Consider the following 17,800-nt stretch of genomic DNA (forward strand, 5'->3'; position numbering starts at 1 on the left):
TCCCAGACCAATGGCTACTATATTAAATGTTTTGCCAACCCTAAATGATCTTCCCAAGTCAATGGCTACTATATCAATTGCTATGTCAGCCCAAATGACCTTTCGAGGCCAATGAACACTGTGCCAATTGCAGTGCCAATACCGAATGACCTTCCCAGGGCAATGGACGCTAAACCAATTGCTGTGCCAGCTGCAAATGACTTTCCCAGACCAATGGCTACTATATTAAATGTTTTGCCAACCCTAAATGATCTTCCCAAGTCAATGGCTACTATATCAATTGCTATGTCAGCCCAAATGACCTTTCGAGGCCAATGAACACTGTGCCAATTGCAGTGCCAATCCCGAATGACCTTCCCAGGCCAATGGATGCTAAACCAATTTCTATGCCAACCCCGAATGACCTTTCCAAGTCAATTGTTGCTTTACCAATTGCTGTGCCAATCTGAAATGATCTTCCTAGGCCAATGGATGCTAAACCAAGTTCTATGCCAACCCCGAATGACCTTTCCAAGATAATTGTTGCTTAATCAATTGCTGTGCCAATCTTGAATGATCTTCCCAGGCCAATGGACACTAAACCAATTGCTATGCCAGCCCCGAATTACCTTCCCACGCCAATGGACGCTAAACCAATTGCTGTGCCGGCCGCTAATGTCTTTCCCAGGCCAATGGCTACTATATTAATTGCAATGCCAACCCCAAATGATCTTCCCAAGCCAATGGCAACTATATCAATTGCAATGCCAACCCCGAATTATCTTCCCAAGCCAATGGCTACTATATCAATTGCTATGCCAGCCCAAATGACCTTCTGAGGCCAATGAACACTATGCCAATTGCAGTGCCAATCCCGAATAACCCTCCCAGGCCAATGGATGCTAAACCAATTTCTACGCCAACCCTGAATGACCTTTCCAAGTCAATTGTTGCTTTACCAATTGCTGTGCCAATCTCGAATGATCTTCCCAGGCCAATGGATACTAAACCAATTATTGTGCCAGCGGCAAATGACTTTCCCAGGCCAATGGCTACTATATTAATTGCTATGCCAGCCTCAAGTGACCTTCCCAGGCCAATGGACACTATATCAATTGCAGTGCCAATCCCGAATGACCATCCCAAGGCCAATGGCCACAATAGCCATTCCTGAACCCTTTGCGCAAAGACTCACCTCCTTGGGGGAAGAACTGGGCATAGATCAGCTTGAAGGTCTCCTCGTCGACCAATCCGCTGGGACATTCCTGCCAAAGCAAAGTACAAGGAGGTCACGCCAGGGAGGTGCGAGTGGCAAACACACATCTGTGGCCAACTTTTGGATATTTATTTTGGGCCAAAGTTCCCTGAAGGCACTAAATCTGATCCAATCTTGGAAGCTAAGCAGGGCTGGCCCTGGTGAGGACTTGGATGGGCAGCTCCCAGAGAATAGCAGAGGCTATATATGCAGTTTGAACCCACTTGACCTTTCATGGCTCAATGCCATCGAATAGGGGGAGGCACAGTTTGTCAGTTCAAGTGATGTCAAACCGCATTAATTCTACAGTGCAGATGCACCCAAGAAATAGTTGCAGGTCCAGTTCTCACGGTTGCAAATCTATGTGTTTATCCAATGGAGGAATTTCCACTTTTGTATAGCTTTCTCCTTCTTCTTGCGCTTTTAAAAACATCCAGGCAGAGATAACTTTTCCGGGCAAGAGGCGGTACTTATTTATTTATAAGGCGATGGGGAAAGCGCCTGTCGGCTAAGTTTCTGCTCAATGCAAAGGCAGAGGGCCAGTAAACATACTTTAGAAGTTGCCGGGTATTGGCAGTCTTTAAAAAATATCTTCTAAGGGTGCATCCTCACTATAGATTTACGCCGGTTTGAGGCCACTTTGGCTGAATACTATGGAATCAGGGAAGGGGATGGTGACCCCAGAGGTCATCCAGTCCAACCTTTTCCTGCCATAAAGGAAGGCACACTCAAAGCCCTCCCAACAGATGGCCATCTATTGGGCCCTCACTGGTTCTCAGTCTTCCTGATGTCGTGACCCCTTAATGCAGTTCCTCATGTTTTGGTGACCCCCAAAGTTGTGCCAAAACACACATTTCTGTGCATCCTTCTATTCTCTCTGCAAATGAAATACCATCACTTAACCCCATGCTTCCAAGGCTGGTAGGGTCGGAGGAGATTGATTTTGTCATTTGGGAGTTGTAGTTGCAGGGATTTATAGTTCACCTACAACCAAAGAGCATTCTGAACTCCACCAACGATGGAATTGAACCAAACTCCCCACACAGAACTCCCACGACCAACAGAAAATACTGGAAAGGGTTGGTGAGAATTGGCACAAATAGCAGATATGCCCAAATATGAATACTGTTGGGGTCGGAGGGGACTGATTTTGTCATTTGGAAATTGTAGTTGCTGGGATTTATAGTTCATTTACAATCAAAGAGCATTCTGAACTCCACCAACGATGGAATTGAACCAAACTTGGCACACAGAACTCCCTTAACCGACACAAAATACTGGAAGGGTTTGGTGGGCATTGACCTTGAGTTTGGGAGTTGTAGTTCACCTACATCCAGAGAGCACTGTAGACTCAAACAATGATGGATCTGGACCAAACTTGGCACAAATCCTCAATATGCCCAAATGTGAACACTGGTGGAGTTTGGGGAAAACAGACCTGGACATTTGGAAGTTGCAGTTGCTGAGATTTATAGTTCACCTACAATCAAAGAGCATTCTGAACCCCACCAATGATAGAATTGGGCCAAACTTCCCACACAGAATGCTGAGTCTTTGGCAACCCCTCTGACACCCCCTCATGACCTCCCCCGGGGGTCCTGACCCCAAGTTTGAGGAACGCAATCTTAGACCTAGTCAAAATAACTTGTCCCAAAGCCTCTCCTAATTCACTGCAGTCCATTTCCTGGTATTGCTGCCTCTTTGCTCCTAGACTCAATCGATGGATCAGCACTCTCCGCTTTAAGACTGAGTCTTTCATGTCATTCAGCAAAGGCTGAATGAAGAGGGAAATTTTGGCACTCCCTTCTGGGCACATTAATGCATCTGGAGGAGTGAAGCCTCCTTTTTAAAAAAATCCCAAACTGAAGCCTTATTGGATCCCGAGTGTGAAACTGGCCTTTGTTAATTCAGTTCATAATCACAGGGTAGACTGTTTGGGACAGTTGGGGTTGCACCGGATGACCTTTGGGACCCCTTCTGACTCTACAAAGCTATGTTTCTAACAGAGTGCTCCAAAGCCATTTGTGGTCACATCAATAGCGCCACGACCACAAGTAGGAAGCAGTTACAACATATAAGTCTAAGCAAGAAGCCGCCCCCCTCGGACTCACGTTCTTGAAGCCTCGGTAAAGGGACTGGAGCTCTTTCTTGCTGAATTTGGTCACAAGCTGCAACTGGTCCAGGCCTTCGGGCTGATGCCGGATGGTTGAAAGCTCCAACTCGCTATCGCTGCTGTCTGCAAAGGAGGAAAAGAAGGTCGGATTTGGCAAACAGGGTCACAGAAAGGGTGCAAAACCTAGCCCCATTGCTAGAGTTGGAGAACTGAACAGATTGAGCAGTCAGATATTTTGAGAGTAACTACTTGATCATTGGCAACCTTTGTCCCCGGATTAGTATATTTCACTCCGTTTCCTATATTCTGCCCCAAATTGAATATTGGTGGACAGGAAAAGAGATTGAAAGATGGGCTTAAAGCATAGACACCAAGAGAATGGGAAGCCCTTGAGCGCTTCAGCTGGAGGTCAGCTGTGACCAGCAGTGCTGCAGAATTTGAAGAGGCACAAATGGAGGGGGAAAGGGAGAAACGGGCCAAACGGAAGGTGCATCAAGCCAACCCTGACTGGGACCGCCTTCCATCTGGAAACCAATGTCCTCACTGTGGAAGAACATGCTGATCAAGAATAGGGCTCCACAGCCACCTACGAACCCACCGCCAAGACACTGCACTTGGAAGGCCATCATACTCGGACAACGAGGGATTGCCTAAGTAAGTATATTTTACTCAATTTCCTATCTTCTGCCCCAGATTTGTCCTCATTTCTCCCAAATTTGCCACTTTTAATCCCAAACTTGTTACGATTTTGCCGTAAACTTGCCATGTTTACCTCCAAACTTGCTACTTTTGGCCCCAAATTCACTACTTTCGGCCCCAAATTTACCACCATGTGCCTTTTTCAACTCCAAGCTGCCACTTTTTGTGATAAACTTGCCATTTTTAGCCTCAAATTTGATATTTTGCCCCCAAATTAGCTATTTTTTAAAATTAAAGTTTTCGCCTCAATTTTACAATTTTCCCTTCTGCCAAATTTACAAGATTCTGTCAAAAATTTGCCACTTTTTTTGCTCCAAATTCACAATATTTCTCCCCAGCTGTATCACTTTTAGCCTCACTTTTTGCCCAATTCCCAATTCACAACTTTTTGCCCTGCTTGCCATTTTTTTCTGCTCCAAATTATTATTATTATTATTATTATTATTATTATTATTATTATTATTATTATTAACACAACAAGATGAGTACACAGCAAACAATATCACTCTGCTGGCTTTTGTATTGGATCCCACGTGTCTAGGACTATGTGATGTATCGGCAAATAATGTGTGCATATCCAAGTTGGGTGGCCTTCTGCAGCTGACAGGTGGTGTTTTTGTCAACACCGATTGTTTTTAAGTGCAGGCCAATGTCTTTAGGCACTACACCCTGTGTGCCAATCACCACTGGGTACACCTTTACTGGCGTGTACCAGAATCTGTGCAGTTCAATTTTTAAATCCTCGTATCGTGTCAGCTTTTTCAGTTGCTTCTTGTTAATCCTGCTGTCACCTGGGACTGCAACATCGACAATCCACACTTCGTTTTTTTCCACGATCGTGAAGTCAGGAATAATAATAATAATAATAATAATAATAATAATAATAATACTCTGTCAGTCCAAAACTCTGTCAGTCTGAATTCAAAAGTCCCAGAGTAGTTTGACGTGTTCACTTCTGTAACTTTTTCCAGCTTGTTAATAATAATAATAATAATAATAATAATAATAATTATATCCCGCTTTATCTCTCCCAAAGGAGACTCAAAGAAGCTTAAGTTGTGGTGACCTCACAACCCCAAAGTTTCTTAGATGAAACTGACCATCTGAATCCATCTCAACCTGTTTTCAGGCTTGGTTACGGAACTGAAATGTCATTGGTTGCCTTGGTGGATAATTTCCGAAAGAGCTAGATGGGGGGAGTATTTCCCTGTTGGTTCTCCTGGACCTCTCAATGGCTTTTGAAACCATCAACCATGGTCTCCTTCTGGGCCAACTCTATGGGATGGGAATGGAAGGCACTGTTTTCCAGTGGCTCTGGTCCTTTTTGGAGGGGTGATCCCAGATGGTTGAGCTGGAGGACTCCTGTTCGACTCCCTGGCCTCTGGCCTGTGGGATCCCGCAGGGCTAAATTCTGCCCCCCATGCTGTTTAACATTTACATAAAACCACTGGGAAGATCATCTAGAGTTTTGGGGTTTGGTGACAAATCTATGCAGATGACACCCATCTCTATTACTCCTTTCCACCTAAAGCCAAGGATGCCGTTCTGGTCCTGAACCAGTGCCTGTCATCAGTGATGGACTGGATGAGGCTAATAAGTTGAAGGTAAATCCAGACAAAACAGAGGTACTCCTGGTCAGTTGAAAGACGGAACCGGGTATAGGGTTACAGCCTGTTTCGATGGGGTCACACTCTCCTTGAAGACACAGATTCTCAGTCTGGTGGTGATCCTGGACTCATCGCTGACCCCGGAACCTCAGGTGTCGGAGGCCAGGAGTGCCATCGCAGTGTTAAAACTTGTGTGCCCATGTACTGTCGAAGGCTTTCATGGCTGGAATCAGTGGGTTGTTGTAGGTTTTTTCGGGCTATATGGCCATGTTCTAGAAACATTCTCTCCTGACGTTTCACCTGGATCTATGACAAGCATCCTCAGAGGTTGTGAGGTCTGCTGGAAACTAGGCAAGTGGGTTTATATCTCTGTTGAATGTCCAGAGTGGAAGAAAGAAGTCTTGTCTGTTTGAGGTGTGAATGTTGCAATTAGCCACCTTGATTAGCATTGAATAGCCTTGCAGCTTCAAAGCCTGGCTGCTTCCTGCCTGGGGGTATCCTTTGTGATTGTTTGGACATTCCACAGATATATAAATCTCATTTGCCTAGCTTCCAACAGACCTCACAAGCTCTGAGGATGCCTGCCTCAGATGTGGGCAAAACGTCAGGAGAGAATGCTCCTGGAGCATGGCCATACTGCCCAGAAAAGTCATAGCAACCCAATGACCTCACAGCCTCTGAGGATGCTTGCCATAGATGCAGGTGACACGTCAGGAGAGAATGCCTGTATAACATAGCCATATAGCCTGAAAAACCCACAACAACCTTGTGTGCCCATGCCTTGGGACGCCAGATCTGGCCATGGTAGTCCACGCCTTGGTTACTTCCCATCTGGACTACTGCAACCCTCTCTACATGGGGCTGCCTTTGAATATAGTTTGGAAGCTTCAGCTAGTTCTTTGAGCACTAGCCAGGTCACTAACTTGGGCTCTGTACAGGGAGAGAACAACTCCCATGTTGATCTGCTTCTGGGCTAAATACAAAGTGCTGGTTGTTACTGTTGTATCCCAGTGCAGAAACACCTTTGCCCTTAAACACCACTCCAGTATAGTAAAATCCAGCATGAGTCCTGCCCAATGCACAATGGAGGACCTTCTTACAGCAACACCAATGGCATTCCAAGTGGCTAGCTTCTGGTCAAAGGACATTTAATATAATGCCAAGTTTTAAAACTTTGTGCATTTTAAATGCATTACAACTGTACCCTTGGTTCACTTCTGATATCTGTATCTATATCTATATCTATCTATATCTATCTATATATATAATAAAGAAGAGTGTTTGTATCGGACAGAGGAATTGTGGAGGGCGGAAGGGTGGTGTATGTGCCAGCGTTCTGATTGGCCAGCCTGAAAGTTCCAACATTCGGATTGGCTGCCGCAGTGGTGCTATTTGCATATGGTCTCTGATTGGCCAGCTTCAATAGGAGCCCCTGGTGGAGAAAACAGTTCATGGCAGAAATGGGGACATGAGAAGGAAATTTGCATATGGTCTCTGATTGGCCAGCTTCAATAGGAGCCCCTGGTGGAGAAAACAGTTCATGGCAGAAACGGCGACATAAGAAGGAAATTTGCATATGGTCTCTGATTGGCCAGCCTCAAATCCAACATTCCAAGATGAGAAAGAGAGGGAAGGAAAGGGGGCTGGGTCAGAACACTACCAATACAGACCGAAATAGGCACACAGAGCCCCCATCACCCACTCTACATCCTACTGCAGTTTGGAGGAGTATGAACCATGGATGATGGGACTTGCAGTACCACCACTCACATTCTGAGACCGCTGTTAACCTTATCCAATGACTGATCAGGACCAAACTTCACACATAGACCTCTCATGACCCACTTTACGTCCTGGTGTGGTTTGGCCGGGGATGGACCGTGGATTAAGGGACTTGCAGTCCCATTGCTCATTCTTCAGACCACTGCAACCCTCATCCAATTACCAAAGAATACCAAACTTGGCACACTGAGTCTCCATGACGCACTCTACATCCAGGTGCAGTTTGAAGGAGGATGCACCATGGACGATGGGACTTGCAATACCTGCAGTCCCTTCCTAAGACCATTATAACTGCCAGCAATGATGGAGCAGGACCACAATTTACACAGAGAGTCCGCATAACTCACTCTACATCCTGGTGCGGTTTGGAAGAATTTGACAATGGATGATGGGATTTGCAATCACTTCACTCACTTCCTGAGACCACTGAGACCCACGCCAATGACTCATCAAGACTAAACTTGCCACATGGAACTCCAATGACCCACTCTACATCCTGGTGCACTTTAGAGGAGGGCAGACCATGGATGATGGGACTTCAAGTACCTCCACTCCCTTCCGAAGATTGCTGCAACCCTCTTCTAATGACCAATCAAGACCACACTTGGCAGACAGAGCCCCCATGATCCACTCTACATCCTGCTGCAATTTGAAAGGGGATGGACTTTGGATGATAGGACTTGCAATACCTTCACTCACTTACTGCCACCACTGCCACCCTCATCTAATGACTGATAAAGACCAAACTTGGGACACAGAGCCCCCATGACCCACTCTATATCCTGCTGCTGTTTGTAGGAGGATGGGCCATGGATGATGGGACTTTAAGTACCTTCACTCACTTCCTGAAAATAATGCTGCCATTATCCAAAGACCAATAAAGACCAAACTTGGCATACAGAACCGCCATTACCCACTTTCTCTAATAACCCGGGCAACGCCGGGTCCCCAAGCTAGTATATAATAAAGAAGAGTGTTTGTATGGGAAGGACAGAGGTGCGGAGGGCGGAAGGGGTATGTGCCAGCGTTCTGATTGGCTGCCGCTGTGGTGCTATTTGCATATGGTCTCTGATTGGGCAGCTTCAATAGGAGGCCCTGGTGGAGAAGAGGGCTCATGGCAGAAACGGGGCATGACAGAAGGAAATTTGCATATGGTCTCTGATTGGCCAGCCTCAAATCCAACATTCTGAGATGACAAAGAGAGGAAAGGAAAGGCCAAAGGGGGCTGGGTCAGAACACTCCCAATACAGACCGAAATAGGCACACAGAGCCCCCATCACCCACTCGACATCCTACTGCAGTTTGGAGGAGGATGAACCATGGATGATGGGACTTGCAGTACCACCACTCACATTCTGAGACCGCTGTTAACCTTATCCAATGACTGATCAGGACCAAACTTCGCACATAGACCTCTCATGACCCACTTTACGTCCTGGTGTGGTTTGGCCGGGGATGGACCGTGGATTATGGGACTTGCAGTACAATTGCTCAATTCTTCAGACTACTGCAACCCTCATCCAATTACCAATAAATGCCAAACTTGGCACACTGAGTCTCCATGACGCACTCTACATCCAGGTACAGTTTGAAGGAGGATGCACCATGGACGATGGGACTTGCAATACCTGCACTCCCTTCCTAAGACCATAACTGCCAACAATGATGGATCAGGACCACAATTTACACAGAGAGCCCGCATAACTCACTCTACATCTTGGTGCGGTTTGGAAGAATTTGACAATGGATGATGGGACTTGCAGTCATTTCACTCACTTCCTGAGACCACTGAGACCCAAGCCAATGACTCATCAAGACTAAACTTGGCACATGGAGCTTCAATGACCCACTCTACATCCTGGAGCACTTTGGAGGACGACAGACCATGGATGATGGGACTTCAAGTACCTCCACTCCCCAAGACTGCTGCAAAACTCATCTAATGACCAATCAAGACCAAAGTTGGCACACAGAGCCCCCATGACCCACTCTACATCCTGCTGCAGTTTTGGAGAAGGGTGGACCATGGATGATGGAACTTCCAGTACCTTCACTCACATTCTGAGACCTCTGAAAACCTCATCCAATGACGGATCAACACCAAACTTGGCACATAGACCTCTCATGACCCACTTTACGTCCTGGTGTTATTTGGAAAACTTTGGAGATGGATGATGGGACTTGCAGTACCTTTGCTCACTTCCTGAGACCACTGAGACCCTCGCCAATGACTAATCAAGACTAAACTTGGCACATGGAGCTCCAATGACCCACTCTACATCCTGCTGCAGTTTGGAGGAGGACAGACCATGGATGATGGGACTTCAAGTACCTCCACTCCCTTCCAAAGATTGCTGCAACCCTCTTCTAATGACCAATCAAGACCACACTTGGCACACAGAGCCCCCATGATCCACTCTACATCCTGCTGCAATTTGAAAGGGGGTGGACTTTGGATGATGGGACTTGCAGTACACTTACTGACACCACTGCCACCCTCATCTAATGACTGATAAAGACCAAACTTGGCACACAGAGCCCCCATGACCCACTCTATATCCTGCTTCTGTTTGTAGGAGGATGGGACTTCAAGTACCTTCACTCACTTCCTGAAAATAATGCAGCCGTTATCCAAAGACCAATAAAGACCAAACTTGGCATACAGAACCACCATTACCCACTTTCTCTAATAACCCGGGCAACGCCGGGTCCCCAAGCTAGTATATAATAAAAGAGAGTGTTTGTAGTGGAAGGGCAGAAGTGTGGAGGGCGGACGTGTTTGTGGCAGCTTTCCGATTGGCTAGCCTGAAAGTTCCAAGATTCTGATTGGCTGCCGCTGTGGAGCTATTTGCATATGGTCTCTGATTGGCCAGCTTCAATAGGAGCCCCTGGTGGAGAAGAGGGTTCATGGCAGAAACGGGGCATGACAGAAGGAAATTTGCATATGGTCTCTGATTGGCCAGCCTCAAATGCAAGATTCCGAGATGAGAAAGAGAGGAAAGGAAAGGCCGGGGGCTGGGTCAGAACACTCCCAATAGAGACCGAAATAGGCACACAGAGCCCCCATCACCCACTCTACATCCTACTGCAGTTTGGAGGAGGATGAACCATGGATGATGGGACTTGCAGTACCACCACTCACTTTCTGAGACCGCTGTTAACCTCATCCAATGACTGATCAGGACCAAACTTCGCGCATAGACCTCTCATGACCCACTTTACGTCCTGGTGTGGTTTGGCCGGGGATGGACCGTGAATTATGGGACTTGCAGTACCATTGCTGAATTCTTCAGACCACTGCAACCCTCATCCAATTACCGATAAATACCAAACTTGGCACACTGAGTCTCCATGACGCACTCTACATCCAGGTGCAGTTTGAAGGAGGATGCACCATGGACGGTGGGACTTGCAATACCTGCACTCCCTTCCTAAGACCATTACAACTGCCAACGATGATGGATCAGGACCACAATTTACACAGAGACCCAGCATGACCCACTCTACATCCTGGTGCGGTTTGGAAGAATTTAACAATGGATGATGGGACTTGCAGTCACTTCACTCACTTCTTGAGACCACTGAGACCCTCGCCAATGACTCATCAAGACTAAACTTGCCACATGGAGCTTCAATGACCCACTCTACATCCTGGAGCACTTTGGAGGACAACAGACCATGGATGATGGGACTTCAAGTACCTACACTACCCAAGACTGCTGCAAAACTCATCTAATGACCAATCAAGACCAACGCTGGCACACAGAGCCCCCATGACCCACTCTACATCCTGCTGCAGTTTTGGAGAAGGGTGGACCATGGATGATGGAACTTCCAATACCTTCACTCACATTCTGAGACCTCTGCAAACCTCATCCAATGACCGATCAAGACCAAACTTGGCACATAGACCTCTCATGACCCACTTTACGACCTGGTGTTGTTTGGAAAAATTTGGAGATGGATGATGGGACTTGCAGTACCTTTGCTCACTTCCTGAGACCACTGAGACCCTCGCCAATGACTCATCAAGACTAAACTTGCCACATGGAGCTCCAATGACCCACTCTACATCCTGCTGCAGTTTGGAGGAGGACAGACCATGGATGATGGGACTTCAAGTACCTCCACTCCCTTCCAAAGATCGCTGCAACCCTCTTCTAATGACGAATCAAGACCACACTTGGCACACAGAGTCCCCATGATCCACTCTACATCCTGCTGCAATTTGAAAGGGGATGGACTTTGGATGATGGGACTTGCAGTACCTTCACTCACTTACTGACAACACTGACACCCTCATCTAATAACTGATAAAGACCAAACTTGGCACACAGAGCCCCCATGACCCACTCTATATCCTGCTGCTGTTTGTAGGAGGATAGCCCATGGATGATGGGACTTTGAAGTACCTTCACTCACTTCCTGAAAATAATGCTGCCGTTATCCAAAGACCAATAAAGACCAAACTTGCCATACAGAACCGCCATTACCCACTTTCTCTAATAACCCGGGCAACGCCGGGTCCCCAAGCTAGTGATAAATAAAGAAATATAGGAACTGCGAAAGGACCAAGGAGAGTCCAGTGGCATTGGAAAGGTTTGCAAATGTATTACTGTTAATGCCTGAGCGTTCATGGATTGCAGCCCATTTCCCTTCCAGTCTTTTATGACCCATTGCCTAATTGTAAGGGACCGCAGGATATTGTTTTGGGATTGCCTCTTAAAACATTGTTCCTATAACATTTATGGCCTCTTTGGTGCTAAATAATGCAGCCACTGTATTTCCTGAACTGCCACGCTCTTGCACCCTTCCCATTCATTTTAAGCAAAGTTGCAGAGGAGAATGTCCAGATTGATTTTGTTTTCTTTTGTCCAATGAAGCAAAGATTTCTTTGTCTGTGATCCAAAAGCAGGAGCAGACATCTCTGGATATTGAGTCATGCAGCTATGTGTCTTGGTTGAGAGAGAAAAGTAGGACGACGACAACAACAATAACAATAACAATAACAACAACAACAACGTTAGAAGATATGTTGTCAAAGGCTTTCATGGCCAGAATCACTGGGTTGCTGTGAGTTTTCCGTGCTGTATGGCCATGTTCCAGAAGCATTCTCTCCTGACGTTTTGCACACATCAATGGCAGGTGTCCTCAGAGGTTGTGAGGTCTGTTGGAATCTAGGCAAGTGGGTTTATATATCTGTGGAATATCCAGAGTGGGAGAAAGAAGTCTTGTCTGTCTGAGGCAAGTGTGAATGTTGCAACTGGCCACCTTGATTAGCACTGAATAGCCTTGCAGCTTCAAAACCTGGCTGCTTCCTGCCTGGGGGCAGGGGCGGCTCAACCCATAATCAAAGTAAGCATTTGCAATATAGCTGATTTTGCCCAGGGGCGCTCTTGAGGCACTCTGGGGGGAAAAGAGACCTTGACATATGCAAGTTGTAGTTACTGGGATGTATAGTTCATCTACAATCAAATGGCAAGCTTGAATTAGCATTTGAGTAGCCATGAAATTTGCAAAGTCAATCAGTGAGGGTATTTTCATTGAGCGAGCCTGGCCTTGGTTGCCTGGAGGCATCCTCGGTTTGGGAAGTGTTTGATTGTTTGCTGTCTGGAATTCCCTTGGTTCTTTACTTACTGTCGTGATTCTGGTGTGTTTTTAATACTGGTGGCCAGATTATGTTTCCTCCTTTTGTTGCAATTGTCCACATGCTTGTGGATTTCAGTGGCTTCTCTATGTTGTCTGGCCTAATGCCCGTAAGAATGGTCCAGCATTTCTGTGTTCGGGTTGTTGTTGGTTTTTTTCGGGCTATCTGGCCTTGTTCTAGAGGTATTCTCTCCTGATGTTTCGCCTGCATCTATGGTGAGCATCCTCATAGGTTGTGAGGTCTCTGTTCTCAAATAACATGCTGTGCCAAGGTTGGTTCAGTAAATAATGACCACTTAAAAACAGAGGAACTCCAGGCTGCAAGCAACCAAGTGCCAGTGAACACCTCCCAGAGGGTGCCTTCAGGCAAAAGGGGCCAGGAAACCTCTGTGCAGATACCCTCACTGATGGACTTTGCAAACTTCATGGCTACTCAATGCTATTCAAGCTTGCTAATTGCAACATTCACACTTGCTTTAAACAAATAAGAGTTCTTTTGCCTGCCCTGAACACCTCCCAAACAGAGGGTGCCTCCAGGCAACAGGACCCAGACTACCTCTATGCAGATACCCTCACAAACTGACTTTGCAAACCTCATGGCTACTCAATGCTATTTGAGCTTGCTAATTGCAACATTCACACTTGCTGTAAACAGATAAAGAGTTCTTTCGCCCACCCTGAACACCTCCCAAACAGAGGATGTCTCCAGGCAACAGGGGCCAGGCTACCTCTATGCAGATACCCTCACTGACTGACTTTGCAAACTTCATCGCTACTCAATGCTATTTAAGCTTGCTAATTGCAACATTCACACTTGCTTTAAAGAGATAAGAGTTCTTTCGCCCGGCCTGAACACCTCCCAAACAGAGGGTGTCTCCAGGCAACAGGGGTCAGGCTACCTCTACGCAGATACTCTCACTGACCGACTTTACAAACTTCATGGCTACTCAATGGTATTCAAGCTTGCTAAATGCAACATTCACACTTGCTTTAAATAGATGAGTTTTTTCGCCCATGCTGGACATTCTTCCACAGATATATATGTATGTATGTTTGTATACACACACACACACACACACTATAAATCCCATTTGCCTCACTAGCAACAAAACCTCTGAAGATGCCATTAGCCACAGATGCAAGTGAAAAGTCAGGAGAGAATGCTGCTGGAACATGGCCATACAGCCTGAAAAACTCACCGTGATTTTGGCCATGAAAACCTTCAACAATTCCATGTTATTTTTCTCCACCCATATGAAAGGAGACCAAGGTTCCTGAGCATGCACAGAGTGCCATTCTCTCTGCAGAGTGCCCAGAAAGAAACTCTCTGTTTTAGCATGGGGGTTTTCCTGCAGGCATTGGAGATCAGCTCTCCAGGTGCTCTCTTGGCACCTTTGGAGGTGCATTTCATGTGCCAAAGAGCCTTTAACCTTGATCCGCCGTCAGAGAACATTATTTTCCTGGCGTGCAAAGCGACAGCATGAGCAATCCAATCCTCTTTGATGCATCTTGACTCCAATTCCCTTGCGTCTCATAAGACAGGGCTGGTTAGTCCTGTTGTTTGTCCCGACGGAAATTAAAACACCCGAGACGCCTCATTTCACGACAATTTCCCTATCGTCGCTCCATGAATTCCTTAAAGTCATTTCCAAAATGGGGACTTTTGCAAAGGAACTTGGGCCAGAAAGGACATCGAAGGATGACGTGTCTACTCTGCCATGGCGCAATGCTATGGGATCCTGGGAGTTGCAGTTTCCCAAAGTCCATCACCTTCTCTAGGTGCAACTACACTTCAGAATGAATGTGAATCCGGTTCGGCACCAATTCTAACTATCATAGCTCCATGCTACACGATCCAGGGAGTTGCAGTTTTCCAAGGTCGATAGCCTTCTCTAGGTGCATTTACATTACAGAAAGAATGCGGCTTGGCACCACTTCAGCTGCCATGGCTTAATGTTAAGGGATCCTGGGAGTTGTAGTTTCAAAAGGTCTATAGGTGCATCTACATCATAGCATGAATGCAAACTGGCACCACTTTAACCACTGTGGCTGTGGGATTATGGAAGTTGCAGTTTGCCAAGGTCTTGAGCCTTTCCTGCCCAAAACTGCTGAGCTACAACACCCAGAATCCTGTAGCAATGACTAAAGCAGTGTGCGACTAAAGCAGTGCAAAACTACATTCATCCTATAGTGTAAATGCACCTAGAGAAGGCTATGGACTTTGGAAAACTACAACTCCCAGGATCCCATAGCATTAAGGCATGGCAGTTAAAGTGGTGCCAAACTACATTCATTCTGCAGTGTAAATGCATCTAGAGAAGGTTATGGACTTTGGAAAACTACAATTCCCAGGATCCCATAGCATTAAGGCAAGGCAGTTAAAGTGGTGCCAAACTACATTCATTCTGCAGTGTAGATGCACCCAGAGAAGGCTACGGACTTTGGAAAATTACAATTCCCAGGTTCCTGCAACATGGAGCTGTGGCAGTGAAAGCGGTGCCAAACTGCATTTATTCTGCGATGTAGATGCACCTATAGATCTTTTGAAACTATAACTCCCAAGATTCCATAGCATGGAGCTGTGGCAGTTAAATTGGAACCAAATCGCACTTATTCTGCAGCCTAGATGCATTTAGAGAAGGCTATGGACTTTGGAAAAGTACAGTTCCCAGGATCCCACAGAATGGAGCCATGGCAGCTAAAGTGGTGCCAAACATTCTAGATGTAGATGCACCTAGAGAATTTGGAAAACCACAACTCTCAGAAACTCATAGCACTGAGATGTGTCCAGTTAAAGCAGTGCCAACCTGCATTCATTCTGCTATGTAGATGTACCAAAAGAAGGCTATGGACTTTGGAAAATTACAGTACCCAGGATCCCGTAGCATGAAGCCATGGCAATTAAAGTAGTGCCAAAATGTTTTCGTTTGATGGTGCAGATGCACCTAGAGAAGGGCATGGACTTTGGAAAACTACAACTCCCAGGATCCTATAGCAGAGCCATGGTAGTTAAAGGGGTGCCAAACCACATTGACTGCAGTGTATTTGCATCTAAAGAAGGCTATGGACTTTGGAAAACTACAACTCCCAGGATCCTGTAGCACTGAGCATGAATTCAACATTGCAGATGCACCTTTAGATAGAAACCAACAGAAGGAGTTCCAGGTCATCACGGAACAGACAGAAACAACTTGAAATAGAAAGTCATGGATCCCACTGACTCACAATGGATTCGGATCTGTTTCCCACCTTCTGAAATATTCTGTTAATCTATGCTCTGTGCATAATGAATACCTCAAAAACAAAAGAACCAATGAACGAAATCACACCAAATTTGGCAGCAAAATATCTCACTACACAAGGAGTGACCACCACTCAAAAAATTATGATTTTGTCATTTGGGAGTTGTAGTTGCTGGGATTTATAGTTCACCTATAATCAAAAAGCATTCTGAACAATGGAATTGAACCAAACTTGGCACACAGGCCTCGCATGACCAACAGAAAATACTAGCAGCGTTTAGTGGGCACTGACCTTGGGTTTGGGAGTCGTAGTTCACCTACATCCAGAGAGCACTGTGGAATCAAACAATGATGGATCTGGACCAAACTTGGCACGAATATTTCACATGCCCAAATATGAACACAGATGGAGTTTGGGGGAAATAGACCTTGGCATTTGGGAGTTGTAGTTACTGGGATTTATAGTTCACCTACAATCAAAGACCATTCTGAATGAACCCCACGAATGACAGAACTGGGGCAAATTTCCCACACAGAACCCGCATGACCAACAGAAAATACTTAAGGCCATCCAGTCCAACTCCCTTCAGCAGGGCAAGAAAACGTAATCAAAGCCCTCCTGACAGAGAGCCATCCAGCGATAGATATAGATAGACAGAGGTAATTTTCACTGGTAAGCAAACAGTATTATGCCCCCCCCCCCCGCCCAAAACCAATCATTGATATATATTTTCTGTTCGTTCTGGGAGTTCTGTGTGCCATATTTGGTTCAAATCCATCATTGGCGGAGTTCAGAATGCTCTTTGATTTTAGGTGAACTATACATCTCAGTAACTACAACTCGCATATGTCAAGGTCTATTTTCCCCCAAGAACGCCTCAAGAGCGCCCCTGGGCAAAATCAACTATACTGCAAATGCTTACCTTGCGTAATGGGTTGAGCCGCCCCTGTAGATAGATATATATGATTCACACACACACAGATAAAGTATTATAGATTTGAAAGGGACTCCTAAAGATGGACAATTATATGTTGCATGTTCCAGAGTAGGCAACCCAGACAATCTCTACATCAACACTGTCAAAGAAACATCAAGAAATACTGTTTACGCAGAAGCATAAAGACATTACATATATTGGAAACCAGCACTTTCTCATTACTTTATTTTCCAGATCACCAGACTGGGCCACTCTCTGCCCCGGGGTGTGGTGGAGGCTCCTTCTTTGGAAGCTTTTAAACAGAGGCTGGATGGTCATCTGTCAGGGGTGCTTTAATGAAATATTCCTGCTTCCTGACAGGGGGTTGGACTGGATGGCCCATGAGGTCTCTTCCAACTCTTTGATTCTATGATTCTAAGGAGCCTCCACCACACTCCGGGGCAGAGAGTTCCACTGCTGAACGGCTCTCACAGTCAGGAAGTTCTTCCTCATGTTCAGGTGGAATCTCCTTTCTTGTAGTTTGAAGCCATTGTTTTGCG

The 17,800-nt window shown here is 46.0% G+C and overlaps 1 protein-coding gene across 4 annotated transcripts in view; it reads right to left on the reverse strand.

Annotated features, from left to right (window-relative positions):
* KCNIP3 (potassium voltage-gated channel interacting protein 3) overlaps positions 1-17,800 on the reverse strand; it is a 132,866-nt gene that overhangs the window by 9,915 nt on the left and 105,151 nt on the right. For all 4 annotated transcript variants that reach the window (XM_060787277.2, XM_060787273.2, XM_060787275.2 and 1 more), the window contains 2 exons: positions 3,346-3,470; positions 1,175-1,244 (listed from right to left, as the gene is read on the reverse strand). In XM_060787277.2, the coding sequence (XP_060643260.2) occupies positions 1,175-1,244; positions 3,346-3,470 (195 nt within the window). The remainder of the gene's footprint in view (positions 1-1,174; positions 1,245-3,345; positions 3,471-17,800) is intronic.

Source organism: Anolis sagrei, chromosome 7 (assembly GCF_037176765.1).
Source record: "Anolis sagrei isolate rAnoSag1 chromosome 7, rAnoSag1.mat, whole genome shotgun sequence".
Classification (NCBI taxonomy): Eukaryota; Metazoa; Chordata; class Lepidosauria; order Squamata; family Dactyloidae; genus Anolis; species Anolis sagrei.